The sequence below is a fragment of the Ahaetulla prasina genome, chromosome 14 (assembly GCF_028640845.1).
Source record: "Ahaetulla prasina isolate Xishuangbanna chromosome 14, ASM2864084v1, whole genome shotgun sequence".
NCBI lineage: Eukaryota > Metazoa > Chordata > Lepidosauria > Squamata > Colubridae > Ahaetulla > Ahaetulla prasina.
The window spans coordinates 16,608,141-16,622,756 of NC_080552.1; the positions used below are offsets into that span (position 1 = coordinate 16,608,141).

The window sequence follows — 14,616 nt, forward strand, 5'->3', positions numbered from 1 at the left end:
GAATTTAAGGGCCACAAAAACTTTGCAGAGTCTCTCAGCAAATGTTTTGAGTACCATATTTTTCAGAGTATAAGACGTTCCGGACTACAAGACACACCTACCTTTTTTGGGGAGGACAACAAGAAAAAAAATCTGCCTCTGCCTCCCAGCAATTTGCCTCCTTGCAGCAAACAGCCTATTTTAGTTTCATTTTCATTTTCAGCACAGCCTGATTAGCACAAGAAAAAAAGAATCTGCCTCCCAGCAATTTGCCCCCTTGCAGCAAACAGCCCATTTCAGTTTCAGCTTCAGCACAGCCTGATTAGCACAAGCAGCTGATTGTCGGTTGGATCAGCCTCCCGATGATCAGCTGCTTCAGGCTGCAGGGATTGCCATAGCCTATTGCCAACTCTGCGTCCCATTTTCAGGGGTGGGTGGTGGGTGGGCGTATAGATGCACCCAAATTTTCACCTTCTTTTATGGGGGAAAAAGTGCATCTTATACTCTGAAAACACGGTAATTTTGCAGCAGCATATGCTCTGCTCGTACTAAATGCTTAAAGGCCTCGTGAAATACTAGCAGGGCAGAGAGCTACACTCTTCTATCTACTAAGCAGGATTCCCATGGGGCTGCCCTTTTGTTCAAATTGCGTGGGGGCCTTCCTTCTTCGGGAGGAAAACACAGGATATTTGTTAGATGCTAGAATTTATTATGTTTGCTGCAATGGCTTTAGGATAACTTAAGTTGCTTGACTCTTATTTTGCACTCTCAGTTTAGTGGGTGACGAGGCTCATGGCAGGCAGGCCTTTGAGGTTGTCAGAAGTGATAACCAGTAGAAGAGAATATCTGTAGCTCAGGGTTGAAATGAGGGGTCCTTAGTTCTACTCTGAGCTTGGTTGTTATTTTGCAGAAGTTTCATTACCCACCTAGGTAACTTCATCAGTACTAAGAGGTGTTACGATGTTAGAATAGAACTGATGGTGTTACCGATTTAGGTAATGAAACGTCTGCGAGAAACAGCCAAGCTTAGAGAGCACCAAGAGCACCCCCCCAATGTCAGAAGTGAGCCTGAGCTTCAGGTATGAACTCTGTTTCTCAAATTACCTTTTTTTAGGGGAATTTCAGAAGGTCTCCCCCGACTGACTTCCATGATCCGAGGAATTGGTGATCCTTTGGTGGCGGTCTATGCTAGAGCATATCTCTGCAGGGTAAGGTTTTTTGGTTTTGTTTTTTACCAATCTTGGTTAAGAGCCGTGGTCGTGCAGTCGTTAGAATGCAACACTGCAAGGCTACTTCTGCTGACTGCTGGCTGCCTGCAGTTTGGCAGTTCGAATCTCACCAGGCTCAAGGTTGACTTAGCCTTCCATCCTTCCGAGGTTGATAAAGTGAGGAGCCAGATTGCTGGGGGCAAGAGGCTGACTCTATAAAACCACTTAGAGAGGGCTGTAAAAGCACCATGAAGTGGTATATAAGTCTAAGTCAGTGGTTCTCAACCTTTATAGTGCTGCGACCCCTTTAATACGATTCCCCACGATGTGGCGACCCCAACCATAAAATTATTTTCGTTTTGAATTTATCACGCCTGAAGCCGTATCGGCTAGCGATCTGAACTGCTGGCGATTGCCTTGAGGATGGAGGCAATAAAGCGGAGACTCCTCCCCTATTAAGTTTATCGCGCCTGAAGCCAGGCTAGCGATTGGGAGTGATTGCAGCTGGCTTGAGAGGGAGACATCAGAACAAAGATTTCTCTCTTTTTTAATTCATCGCGTCTGAAGCCGAATTCGGCTAGCGATTTGAAGAGCCTGCAGCTGGCTTGTGGAGTCAACCATTGGCACGCGATTCTTCGACTCGCAAGTATACTTCCCATATTTCCGATGGTCTTAGGCGACCCCTGGCAAATCGTCATTCGACCCCCAACGGGGTCCCGACCCACAGGTTGAAAACCGCTGGTCTATGTGCTATTGCTATTGTCCGTCCTTCCTTCCTTCCTTCCTTCCTTCCTTCCTTCCTTCCTTCCTTCCTTCCTTCCTTCCTTCCATCCATCCATCCATCCATCCATCCATCCATGGTGGCAGTGGCTAGAATACAATACTGCAGGCTAAATCTGCCGACTGCCAGCAGTTCAGTTCTCACCAGGCTCAAGGTTGACTCAGCCTTCCATCCTTCCGAGGTGGGTAAAATGAGGAGCCAGATTGTTGGGGGCAAGAGGCTGACTCTGTAAACCACTTTAGAGAGGGCTGTAAAAGCACTGTGAAGTGGTAAATAAGTCTAAGTGCTATTGCTATTCACAGCACAGTAGAAAAGGAATGATTGAATTCATAGAAATATTGAAATAGTTACTGATTGAATTGAGTCCGTGAACCGTCATTTCAATTTTTTCTTCTTTTAGCAAAAAAAAAACAAAGATGTCCATAAAGCCAGGGTGTCCAACCTTGGCAACTTTCAGATCTGTGGACTTCAACTCCCAGAATTCCCCAGCCAGGTTTGCTGAAGGAGTTGAAGTCCACTAGTCTTAAAGTTGCCAAAGTTGAACACTCCTATCATAAAGGTTTCTAGTCTTTTCTTTTTTAAACGCTCATTCTGACTGTTTTAGGATCCGTTCCTCCATTATTTGAATACTTTTCCACCCTTGTGGGTATTGTAATCTTCCTGCCTTTATCATATGTAAAATAAACCTTCCTTGATACACCGACCCGTTTTTATTTAAACCTTCGAAGAAATACAAAAATGCACAGAACTGTTATTAAGGAAAAAAACAGATAAGAGATTTCATTCATTTGGTTCCTCAAACAGGTTGGGATGGAAGTAGCTCCACACCTGAAGGACAACCTCAACAAGAACTTTTTTGACTTCCTTCTAACCTTTAAGCAAGTAAGTAAATGGCCTTATCGCAGCAGAATCCGCACCTGGATCCTTTCCTCGATAAGGTTCTTTCTCCCCCCCCCTCCCCGACAGAAAAGAGTTGCAGCTATCGACAGGGTAGAAAATCTTGAAAGTAGGAAAACTAGCCAATCTATTTCCAAATCATCAAATGCTCCTCCATACAGTAGGCCTTGGTTTACAGATAGTCCTCGACTTACAGCCATTCGTTTAGTGACTGTTTGAAGTTACAACAGCACTTTAAAAGTAAGTTATTATGATCAGCGCTTGCACCTACGATCTTTGCAGCATCCCCACAATCGTAGGACCAAAATTCAGGCACTTGTATCTATTTATGACTTGCAGTATCCTGGGGTCAATTTGGTTTTCCATTTGTGACCTTCCTAGCCGGATTTGTTTAATGACTGCATGCTTTACTTAACTGGCAAAAAAAAAAAAAGGTCATCAGATCAAAGATGACTCCCTTAACAACTGCCTTGCTTAGCAGCGATCCCGGTTATGGTCACAGGTCAAAAGCCACCTGCACTTTCCATCTGGGACTGAATTAATAATAATAATAATAATAATATTTTAATTTGTATACCGCCCTTCTCCCGAAGGACGAATTAAAGAGTCTTCTTCAAGATGGTTTGTGAATTCCAATCCACAACAGTTTGTTCAGATTTGTCTACGGAGAACCAAAGTTAGAACTGACGAAGCTTCTTGCATGAGAAGCGAAACGTTTTCAAAGGGGGAAAAAGACAGCCCAAGAAAATCCAGTTGCCTTTTGAGAAAAACGCCTTTGGGTTTATTCAAATTACATTCCACCCTGGAGCTCTGCCTGGAGGGCAGGTCAGGTGAGAAACAGGTGTCAGTTTGGCTCATCTCCACATTCATTTTCTTCAGTGTAGGCAGACTGACCCAACTGGGATTTCTCCAATTTCTATGACTTTGGATGCTTTCAACTCCCATCAGTTTTCCCAGAGTTTTCCTTAAGGTCAGCATCCCATGCTTTGGTTTTACGGTGAATCCTTCCTCTTTTTCCACCACTTGGATTTTTTGGTGACCTTTCGCCTTGGATGTTCTCCACAGGTTCACGGGGATACAGTCCAGAACCAACTGGTGGCCCAGTGTGTGGAGATCCCGTCGTATCTAACACTTTATTCTCCGGCAATTGATTGGATTCTACAATGCATCGCTTACCGAGCTGCGGAGGTAAAATAAAATCAACTTGTTCTGAAAATGTTTTGAAGGCTCCTTAAGCGGTGGCTTAGTAGGTAAGACGCTGAGCTTGTCGATTGAAAGGTTGGCAGTTCAGCGGTTCGAATCCCTAGTGCCGCGTAATGGGATGAGCTCCTGTGATTTGTCCCGGCTTCTGCCAACCTAGCAGTCTGAAAGCACGTAAAAAAGGCAAGTAGAAAAATAGGGACCACCTTTGGTGAGAAGGTCACAGCGTTCCGTGCGCCTTTGGCATTGAGTCATGCCGACCACATGACCACAGAGACATCTTCAGACAGCGCTGGCTCTTCGGCTTTGGGCCAGTCACACTCTCCACTCAGTCCAACCCACCTCACAGGGTGGTTGTTCTGGTGGGGAAAATAAGAGGAGGAAAGAGTATTTGGTCTGTTCGCTGCCTTATTTGTAAAAATAATAAAGGCGAGATCTAAGGTGAGATTGTTGTTGTTGTTAGTTGTGAAGTCATGTCTGACCCATCGTGACCCCATGGATAGCATTCCTCCAGGCCTTCCTGTCCTCTACCATCCTCACGCCGACTGCTTCAGTGACTCCATCCAGCCACCTCCTTCTCTGCCATCCCCTTCTTCTTTTGCCCTCCATTGTTCCCAGCATTAGGCTCTTCTCCAGGGAGTTCTTCCTTCTGATTAGGTGGCCAAAGGATTTGAGTTTCCTCTTCAGGATCTGGCCTTCTAAAGAGCAGTCAGGGTTGATCTCCTCTAGAACTGACTTGTTTGTTCGCCTTGCAGTCCAAGGGACTCGCAGGAGTCTTCTCCAGCACCAGAGTTCAAAGGCCTCAATTCTTTGGCGCTCAGCCTTCCTTATGATCCAACTATCACAGTCATCCATTGCAACTGAGAAAACCATAGCTTTGACTATACGCACTTTTGTTGGCAGGTGATGTCTCTGCTTTTTAGTACGCTGTCTAGATTTGCCATAGCTTTCCTCCCCAGGAGCAACCCTCTTTTAATTTCTTGGCTGCAGTACCCATCTGCGGTGATCTTGGAGCCCAGGAAAATAAAATCTGTCACTACCTCCATTTTCCCCCCATCTTTTTGCCAGGAGGGCGAGATCTAAACATATAAATAAAATAATAATCATAAGCTCCTCCCGTATGTTCAGCTTGCTGGCTGGGGAATTCTGGGAGTTGAAGTCCACAGATCTTAAACAAGCCGACAAACCCTGACTCAGCTGCTAATATTCAGCAGAAGAGTTAATTTCGGGGTGGGACAAGGAACTGACTTAACATTTCTCTCAAGGCTGGGTTTACTTTACAGCTGAAGAGTTCCCTAACCCAGCCCAGGTTGTTTTATATGCTAGAATGTCTTTTTAATCTGATAAAATAAATAAAAATATGGCAGCCCCAAGATATTCTGCAGACAACCTTTTAAAGGCATTTGAGACCATTTGAATGCAGAGTCTCCTTCAAACCCCCTGAGCATAATGTACCCTTCCAGTTCCTGCAGCCCAGCTTGTCTCCTGGCACAAAGCAAAGGAACTTGTTATCCTACTTTGGAATCCTCCTGGGTGCCATTGTTCACACTCCTTTTTCACTTTTGTCATATGGGTGACACTTCCTTTTATTTTTAAACTCCCTCGGCTTAACATGATCGCTCCTTTAAGACAATCTGAAGCAAGATGTCGGATTTCTAATGAAACACTTCCGTGTGCCAACTTTTTTTTTTTTTAAAGCTCCTGAAAACACAAGCTTGTGGAAATAACAAAATCTTACACAAGCTGAGATTTTACCTCAGTTTTTCCAAGCATCTTAAAAAAAACAAAAACAACCACAGACGCTTCGCCAGAAGTAGGTTTTATTCCTCCTATCGTAAATGCAAAAATTGCCCATTGCAAGTAATTGATTCGTTTAATGGCCATTGGGGATTCGCTTCACAATCATGGGGATTCGCTTAATCACCGTTAATTCCCAAAATACCCATTGCAGACAATTGATCTGCTTAATGACCATGGATTCGCTTAACGACCGATTGACATTTATGACTGGTTGCTTATGGCTTCCCTTTATTTTTTGCTGTTTTTCTGTTTTTTCTTTTGTAGGCCTTGTTGACAGAGATGATGGAGAGATGCAGGAAGTTAGGCAACAAGTAAGTGCTGTGCTCTAAGCTGGTTTTTTTTTTTTAACTCCGCTTTCCTTTTGGGCATACAGTAAAAAAACCATCTTTGTCAACTCTGACTGGCAGCTGATGACAGTACAGATTGAATTGGAAACTTCTTGGAAACTTCTTGCCCATTAAGCATACACTTATCAGAGACCTAAGGGACGCAGTGACTCAGTGGCTAAAACGCTGAGCTTGTCGATCAAAAGGTCAGCAGTTCGAATCGCAAGCGCTGCGTAACAGGGTGAGCTCCCGTTCGTTGTCCCAGCTTCTGCCAACCTAGCAGTTCGAAAGCACATAAAAAATGCAAGTAGAAAAATAGGGACCACCTTTGGTGGGAAGGTAAACAGCGTTCCGGGCGCCTTTGGCGTTGAGTCATGCCGGCCACATGACCACGGAGACGTCTTCGGACAGCGCCGGCTCTTCGGCTTTGAAACGGAGATTAGCACTGCCCCCTAGAGTCAGGAATGACTAGCAGAGATGAGCAAGGGGAACCTTTACCTTATCAGAGACCTATATCCTTTATCCTCACCTTGGCCAGAATACACCTTGCTTCGGTCTATATTTACAAGTAGTCCTCGACTTACAATAGTTCACTTAGTGCCAGTTCAAAGTTATAACGGCCCTGAAAAAAAGTGACTTATGGCCGTTTTCCACAGCTACAACTTTTCCAGCATCCCCACGATCAACGTGAACAAAATTCGGATGCTTGGCAACTGACTTATATTTATGGCCGTTAAGGGCCTCTGTGGCTCAGGCTGGTAAGACAGTCTGTTATTAACACAGCTGCCTGCAATTACTGCAGGCTCGAGTCCCACCAGGCCCAAGGTTGACTCAGCCTTCCATCTTTTATAAGGTAGGTAAAATGGGGACCCAGATTGTTGGGGGCAATAAGTTGACTTTGTATATAAATATACAAATAGGATGAAGACTATTGCTAACATAGTGTAAGCCGCCCTGAGTCTTCGGAGAAGGGCGGGATATAAATGCAAATAAAACAACAACAAAAAAACCAACAACCAGGTTATCTACTGCAATGATTCACCTACCAACCGAGGCAAGAAAACTGGGAATAAAAGTCGCTTAACAAATGTCTCACTTAACAACAGAAATGTTGGGCTGGGTTGGGGTCTTAAGTCAAGGACTGCCTATATCTAGAAACATGTTGCTTGCTGCATGTATAATTGCACCTTTCATAACTGAGAAGCAAAATGCTGTTCCTTTAGTTCCTTCCCTTTCAGGTGGATTTATGCCTTGGCCCTGTTGTTTTGCCCCTCAAATGTGACAGTTTGTTTTGTTGTCGTTATTCAGCTCTGGAATTCTTGCAACGGGCCAGAAACAGGGAGGGAATCGATCCAAAGACGAGGGGGGGCGTGGGGGAAAGCTTTTACCAAATAAGCCACTAATGGTCTCTGGATGTGAAAATGCAGTAATGGCATAAATGTTGTATGTTCTGGGTACATCTTAACGTAAAAGCCAAAATATAAAAATATATCAATCGGAGGGGGACAGTCTTGTAATGCTCTGAATAATATTTCTTCCAGCGCCTTGCTCTTGAATTCCGTCATGTCTGCCTTCAGAGCTGAATTTATTGCTGCAAGGGCGATGGATTTTATCGGCATGATCAAAGAGTGTGATGAATCGGGGTTCCCCAAGGTAAATTCACTTGCATCATCTCCACTCAGACTCTGTTATGGTTGTCGGTCACTTCCGTGCCTCCCCAAATCATTCCCTTAAATGCGCATTGTAGTCTTTTGCTCCGGTACCGTGGCTCAAAATTCTTTTGAGGATATGGACTTGACCTCTCCATGGATGTTCTTTTGATAATAGCTGGTTCTGTCTGGGGAACAACAGAATAATAGAGTTGGAAGGGACCTTAAAGGTCTTCTACTGTCCAACCCCCTGCTCAGACAAATGGCTGTCCAATCTCTTCTTAAAAAAATCTCCAGTGATGGAGCAATCACAATTTCTGGTGGCAAGCTGTTCCATTGGTTAACTGTCCTCATTGTCAGGAAGTTTCTTCTTAATTCCAGGTTGTTTCTCTCCTTGGTCAGTTTCCATCCATTGTTTCTTGTCCTGCCTTCTGGTGCTTTAGAGCAGCGGTCACAAACTGGCGGTCCGTGGACCATTGGTGGTCCATGAGAAAAATTATTTGCATTTTTTTACCTTGCACTAAATCAGGGGTCCTCAAACTACGGCCCCTGGGCCAGTTACGTGCAATGAACGTTTTTGTTGGTGCAGACAGTCTCCCCCTTCAGGGTCTTTTTATGTGGCTTGGAGGGGGAGCAGAAATTCCAACTTAGGGTCTTCTTTGGCCTCTTGGTGCAGGGCTTTGGGCGAAGGCTGGAGGGAAGTACCGCTTGTGGCAAAGAGCCAGAGGGCCTTGTTCCAGTGGGACTGCCTCATGGCCTGGAACTGACTGACCATCTCAGCCCGCTGAGCCTCCAGGTGCCGGTACCCGGCCTTGCACTCCCGCAGGTCTTCCCTCTGCTTGGAAAGCCTATGCTCCTAGTCCTCAGTGAGGTGCTTCTGCTGAGCCTCCTTCTCAGTCAGATCCAATTTGAACTTTCTCATGATGGTTGCTTAGCTCCAACAACATTCCCTGAATGATCCACTCTGCTTGTAATAGTTAATTAGTAGATTTAAAAACTTGGTTTTTAAAGCATTTTGCCCACAAAGAGGGAAAGCGGCTTCCGGGATTTTGCTTAATGTCTCAAATATCTGCCTCATTTTTTAAAGAAAATTGCTGCTTTTTAAATTCAGAACAAAGCCATTTAAATGAATTCAAAGCCATAAAAATTTAACCAAAGTTTCGTTCGTCAAGGTAGCAAACTCCTCCCCACCTACGGACTGTATTTCTAATCTCTCTCAAATCTTTTACAAATTCAAATATCTGTCTCTGTATTATTAATGTTATTTATTCAAGTGGGAACGCTCAATGGAGGCCGTAAAATGGACATGCAGCTCATTTTATTTTCACAGCATCTTCTCTTCTGCTCCCTGGGACAAAACTTAGCCTTAGCTGACCCACCAGAAAGTGACCGTCTTCAAATCTTAAATGAAGCCTGGAAAGTCATTACCAAGTTAAAGAGTCCACAGGTGGGTTATTAGTAGAAGAACTTGGCAGCTTAGCTGGAGCGGGCAGATGGTTGAAATAAATGTACTGTAAATTAGAAACGTTCCCTCTTGAGCGTATTGCCTAGCTTGGAGGTAGTAGGGCTGGGGGAATGTTTGAAACGTTGAGTGGGTGGGAGCTGCACACAAAACATGGTTGCCATTCATCTGGTTCACAGAATGACCACCAAGATGAGTGTATCCAGGTCCCAAACAACCATTTTCCAGAAAGAAAACAAGCTTCTTCGGTGTATCACTCTGGCGGTGGGTTTCTGGGGCTCAAAGTCATGGTGGAAAACCAATGTCCAGTTGCCATTGAATGGTGTACACCAAGGTGGTTACCGCCCATCAGCCTCTGGAAATCTCTGGGGCATCTTAGGCCAGGGGTGAAATGATCCTGGTTCGGACCGGATCAACCAATCCGGTAGCGATGGCGGCAGGTGGTTCGGAGAAACCGGTAGCAAAAATCCCTGCCCCTCCCTCCATGCCGAGCTGAGCCACACGATCGTCAGAGCCTCTTTTTTTTAAACTTTTAAAAGCATTTTTTTAACTACCTCTTCAGCCGAAGAGGTTGTAAAAAAAATGCTTTTAAAGAGTTAAAAGAAGGCTCCGACGATCCCAGCTGAGGTGCCTGATCGTCAGAGGCTTTTTTTTTTTACTGTTAAAAGCCCTTTTTAAAAGGTAAAAAAGCTGAAGCCTGCTAGGCAAAAAATGGGGGGTGGGTGGGGAGGGAGGGAGGAAAAGGGAGAGGAAGGAAGGACTACAAACCTGGCACTAGACGCAGCTTCAGGAGGTCATCTAGTCCAACCCTGCTCCAGCAGGACATTGTTAGTGAGTTTCTGTCTTTTGATCCCCCAGTCACATAGCCACGCCCACCCAGTCACATGACTCCCACCAAACCACGCCCACCAAACCACGCCCACAGAACCGATAGGAAAGAAATTTAGATTTCACCACTGCCTTAGGCCTGTCCTCCTCTCTCACTCCCCAGGATTGTTGTGGTGGAGAAAAACAGGAGGGAGCACAGACTGTTGACTTATGATCGTTGTTCATTTAGATCCATGATGACAAACCTATGGCACGCATGCCAGAGATGGCCTGCAACACCTTCTCTGATGGCATGCAAGCTGTTGCCCCAGTTCAGCTCTGCTGCACATAGCATGCATGCCTCCCGCCAGCTAGCTGGTCTTCGGATCTCTGCCGTGCATGCGCGGGGGCCATGTGGGGACCGTGTGCGGGGAAGTGGCACATGAGCATGCAGGGGGCACGTGCGGGGGGCGCGCGCACATACACAGGGTGCCTGCAGGGGCGGATGCGGGGGAGAGGGGGCGTGAGCATGCGCAGGGGACGTGCGCGCATTGCATTTGGGGAGTTTGGGCATGTGCTTTGGGCACTTGGTCCGGAAAAGGTGAGCCATCACTGATTTAGACTATTTGAAGTTACAACGGCACGAAAAAAAGCGACTTAATGACCGTTTTTCATACTTACGGCGGTTGCAGCATCCCGATGATCATATGATCAAAATTCAGGCCCTTGGCAACCGATTGACATTTATGATTGGTTGCAGTGACCCGGGATGTGTGTGTGTCACGTGATCCCTATTTTTGAGACCTTCTGACAAGCAAATCAATGGGGAAGCCAAACTCGCCTAACAACTGTGTTACTACTACCTTAACAACTGCAGTGATTTAATTTAACAACTGCGGCAAGAAAGATCGTAAAATAGGTCAAAATTCACTTAGCAACTTTCTGGCTTAGCAGCAGAACTTTTGGGATTAGTTGTGGTCACAAGTCGAGGTCGTATGCCATCTCGAGCTCTTGAAAAAAAGGACCGATATAAATAGCAATAGCATTTAGTTATATATATATTAATATACGGACCATAAAGCTTTACTGCACACTTTGGGCATTTGACAATGTAAGAATTATTTGCATATTGCCCCCAACAAACTGGGTCCTCATTTTACCGACCTGGGAAGGATGGAAGGCAGAGAGTCAACTATAAACCGGTCGGGATCGAACTCCAGGCTGTGGGCAGAGTTTGCCTGCGATACTGCACTTTAACCAACGGCGCTACCAGGGCTCCTAAATTTATGATAAATCTAATCCATAAATGGGACGCTCAGGGTATTTTGACCTTACTTACTCAGAGAATCAGCAAAACATAGAAAAAGCAGGCTGGGTGGGGTGAAAACCTGCCAAAGTGCCTTGAAATGTGACGCCCATGCATTTATTTTTAGGATTATATCAATTGTGCAGAAATCTGGATGGAATATACTTCTAGGCATTTTACGGTAGGTGAAGATTTAAGCGTTTCGTATTTCAATATCTGTCCTTTCCTTTCTTGACCTTCTTCCCCTCTTTATTATAGTTCAGGGCATTTGCTTCTGCCGCATTGGAAGTAGGTATGGCTGGTTTTTATTTATTTAGATGCTGCTCCCAGGCCATGCTAATATTCCCTCGGGAGCGTGAGAACGAATTACCTTAAAAAATGACTTCCTACGTTTGTCGCTCGTGAACTTAACCCACTTTGACAACAGCACCAGGAACAGTGGTCTCAAGGAAGGGACAAATAAATCCTGAGTCCTTTGGGAGATAGGGCGGTATATAAATATAAACAATAAATAAATAAATCTGGAAATTCTAATGGTAATTGTTTTTTACAGCTTTTCCAGTGTGGTGGCCTATGTTAATTTAGAAATACCTGCAGCAGTATATCATCCCTATTATATCTGCACAGCAATGTATCCAGCCCCCCAAAACATGAGTATTCTCAGTATAACAAGCTTTAATGCTGGATTAAATCTTGGCTCTTGAAATCTGCCTTCTCAACCCAGAAGTCTGTAAATCTATGGCACTTTGCAGATGTGATAGATTTGAGCTGCCATAAACTTTGCCAGCCAGCGCCAGTCTTAAAATATGATTTGCCTTTAAAGAATCCCGTGTTTGATGCTAGTCACGTAGGAAAAAAAGCCGCTCAGTTATTCAGCTTCGTAATGTACGTGTCTTGGCTTTATATGGTTTTGAATTTATGGCTGCGGTGATGCCATTTTCTTTTATTGCGTCTGCAGAAGCGTGAAGTCAATACCATTTTAGCTGATGTCATTAAACATATGACTCCAGATCGGGCTTTTGAAGAGGCCTATCCTCAGGTAAGAGAGAAATTCAGTCATAATTTCTAAAAGAGGACAAATAACGTGGGTTAGGCTAAATAAAACGGTAGATTTGAGAAATCTGGGTCCTTTTAGCACTGATGTACTGTATATTATCACCCTAAACCTGTTTGGGGGGAAAAAATAGAGAATGATTTAAAGCCAATGAAACCAGAATGTATATTTTATTTATTTTTATTTATTTATTATTTAGATTTTTATACCGCCCTTCTCCCGAAGGACTCAGGGCGGTGTACAGCCAGATTAAAACAGTGCAATATACAAATTAAAACAACAGTTAAAATAACATATTATATAATTGGCCGAAAATTAAAACCGTCAAATTTGACCCCAAAAATAAAATACCCCAGTTAAAATTATTAAAATTCAAAAAAGTTAAAAAGTTAAGCCAGTCCCGCTTGAATAAACAAGTACGTTTTCAATTCACGGCGAAAGGTCTGAAGGTCAGGTAGTTGACGCAACCAGGGGGAAGTTTGTTCCAGAGGGTAGGTGCTCCTACAGAGAAGGCCCTTCCCCTGGGGGCCGCCAGCCGACATTGCTTGGCAGACGGCACCCTGAGAAGACCCTCTCTGTGTGAGCGTATGGGTCGGTGGGAGGCATAAGGTAACAGCAGGCGGTCCCGTAAGTACCCGGGCCCTAAGCCATGGAGCGCTTTAAAGGTGGTAACCAATACCTTGAAGCGCACCCGGAAGACCACAGGTAGCCAGTGCAAACTGCGCAGGAGCGGTGTTATCCGGGAGCAACGTGTGGCTCCCTCAATCACCCGCGCAGCTGCATTCTGGACTAACTGAAGCCTCTGAGTGCACTTCAGGGATAGCCCCATGTAGAGAGCATTGCAATAATCCAGACGAGAAGTGACAAGAGTGATATATGTATGTGTGTGTGTGTTTTGGTCTCTGTGTGTGTGTGGTTTCGTCTCTGAGTGTGTTTATGTGTGTATTTTGGTTTGTGTGCGTATGTGTGTGTTTTGGTCTCTGTATGTGTGTGTTTGTGTTTTGGTCTGTCTGTGTGTATGGTTTTGTCTCTGAGTGTGTTTGTGTGTGTATTTTGGGCTGTGTGTGTTTTGGTCTCTGTGTGTGTCTATATTTTGGTCTGTCTGTGTATGGTTTGGTCTCTGAGTGTGTTTGTGTGTGTATTTTGGTGTGTGTGTGTTTTGGGCTCTGTCTGTGTGTATGCATGGAATAAAATTGAACTGGTGTTATTGTAAAACTTACTTGAGATCAAAAGAAATGGCTATTTTCAAAGCAGTATTTATGCTTGAAGGACAGGATGGGGCAGTGGGGTTAAAATGAAAGGAAATTAATGTTAGGAAGCGTGTTCTTACTGGATGTTTTTCTTTTCCTTCTCTTTCTGATCTTAGCTTCAGTCAATCATTCAGAAGGTCATCGCCTATCTCCATGACTTCTCCGTTCTCTTTTCATTGGTGAGCTTCTATGGGTCTACAAGGATCCCTGTATTCCTGCTGTCTAAAAGAAATGTGTGCTTTCTCTTGGAGACTATTTGAGATTAGCTGGAAGTCAGATGAGTAAATCTGAAGATTAAAACAAATCTCATTCATACAACTCTTTAAATGTTGCCGTGCTCTGCCTATGTTGGGCTTTCCTCTCAGAATATTAAGCGTAGCTCCAACAGCCGACTGGCTCGCTTCCCAGAGTTGAGGAATTCTAACTAGCTGTCCTCTGAATTTGGAAAACCGCTGACCTTCCAAATACAGGGAGTGGTATGCCTGTCTCCTAGTTCAGGAGTCTCCAACCTTGGCAACTTTAAGACTTGGAACTCTGGGAGTTGTAGTCCAAAAGTCTTAAAGTTGCCAAGATTGGAGACCCCTTTCCTAGTTAGTCCTCGACTTATGACCGACAATTGAGCCCCAAAATTCCATTTGCCGAGCAAGACTGTGGTTAAGTGAGTTTTGCACAGCTGTTAAGTGAATCACTGCCATTGTTAGGTTAGGAACACAGTCGTTCAGTAAATCTGACTTCTCCGTTGACTTTGCTGGTCAGAAGGTCGCCAAAGGGGATCACACGACCCTCGGACACTGCAACCGCCATAAATATGAGCCAGTTGCCAAGCTGGATTTGGATCATGTGACCAGGAGGACGCCGCAACAGTCAGAAGTGTGTAAAAGGGTCATAAGTTAACTT

The 14,616-nt window shown here is 44.6% G+C and overlaps 1 protein-coding gene across 2 annotated transcripts in view; it reads left to right on the forward strand.

Annotated features, from left to right (window-relative positions):
• Positions 1-14,616, forward strand: part of VPS35L (VPS35 endosomal protein sorting factor like) — a 57,062-nt gene that overhangs the window by 16,947 nt on the left and 25,499 nt on the right. For both annotated transcript variants that reach the window (XM_058157894.1, XM_058157893.1), the window contains 9 exons: positions 1,094-1,187; positions 2,773-2,850; positions 3,931-4,053; positions 6,130-6,176; positions 7,733-7,844; positions 9,171-9,287; positions 11,543-11,596; positions 12,374-12,454; positions 13,836-13,898. In XM_058157894.1, coding sequence (XP_058013877.1) covers positions 1,094-1,187; positions 2,773-2,850; positions 3,931-4,053; positions 6,130-6,176; positions 7,733-7,844; positions 9,171-9,287; positions 11,543-11,596; positions 12,374-12,454; positions 13,836-13,898 — 769 coding nt within the window. The remainder of the gene's footprint in view (positions 1-1,093; positions 1,188-2,772; positions 2,851-3,930; positions 4,054-6,129; positions 6,177-7,732; positions 7,845-9,170; positions 9,288-11,542; positions 11,597-12,373; positions 12,455-13,835; positions 13,899-14,616) is intronic.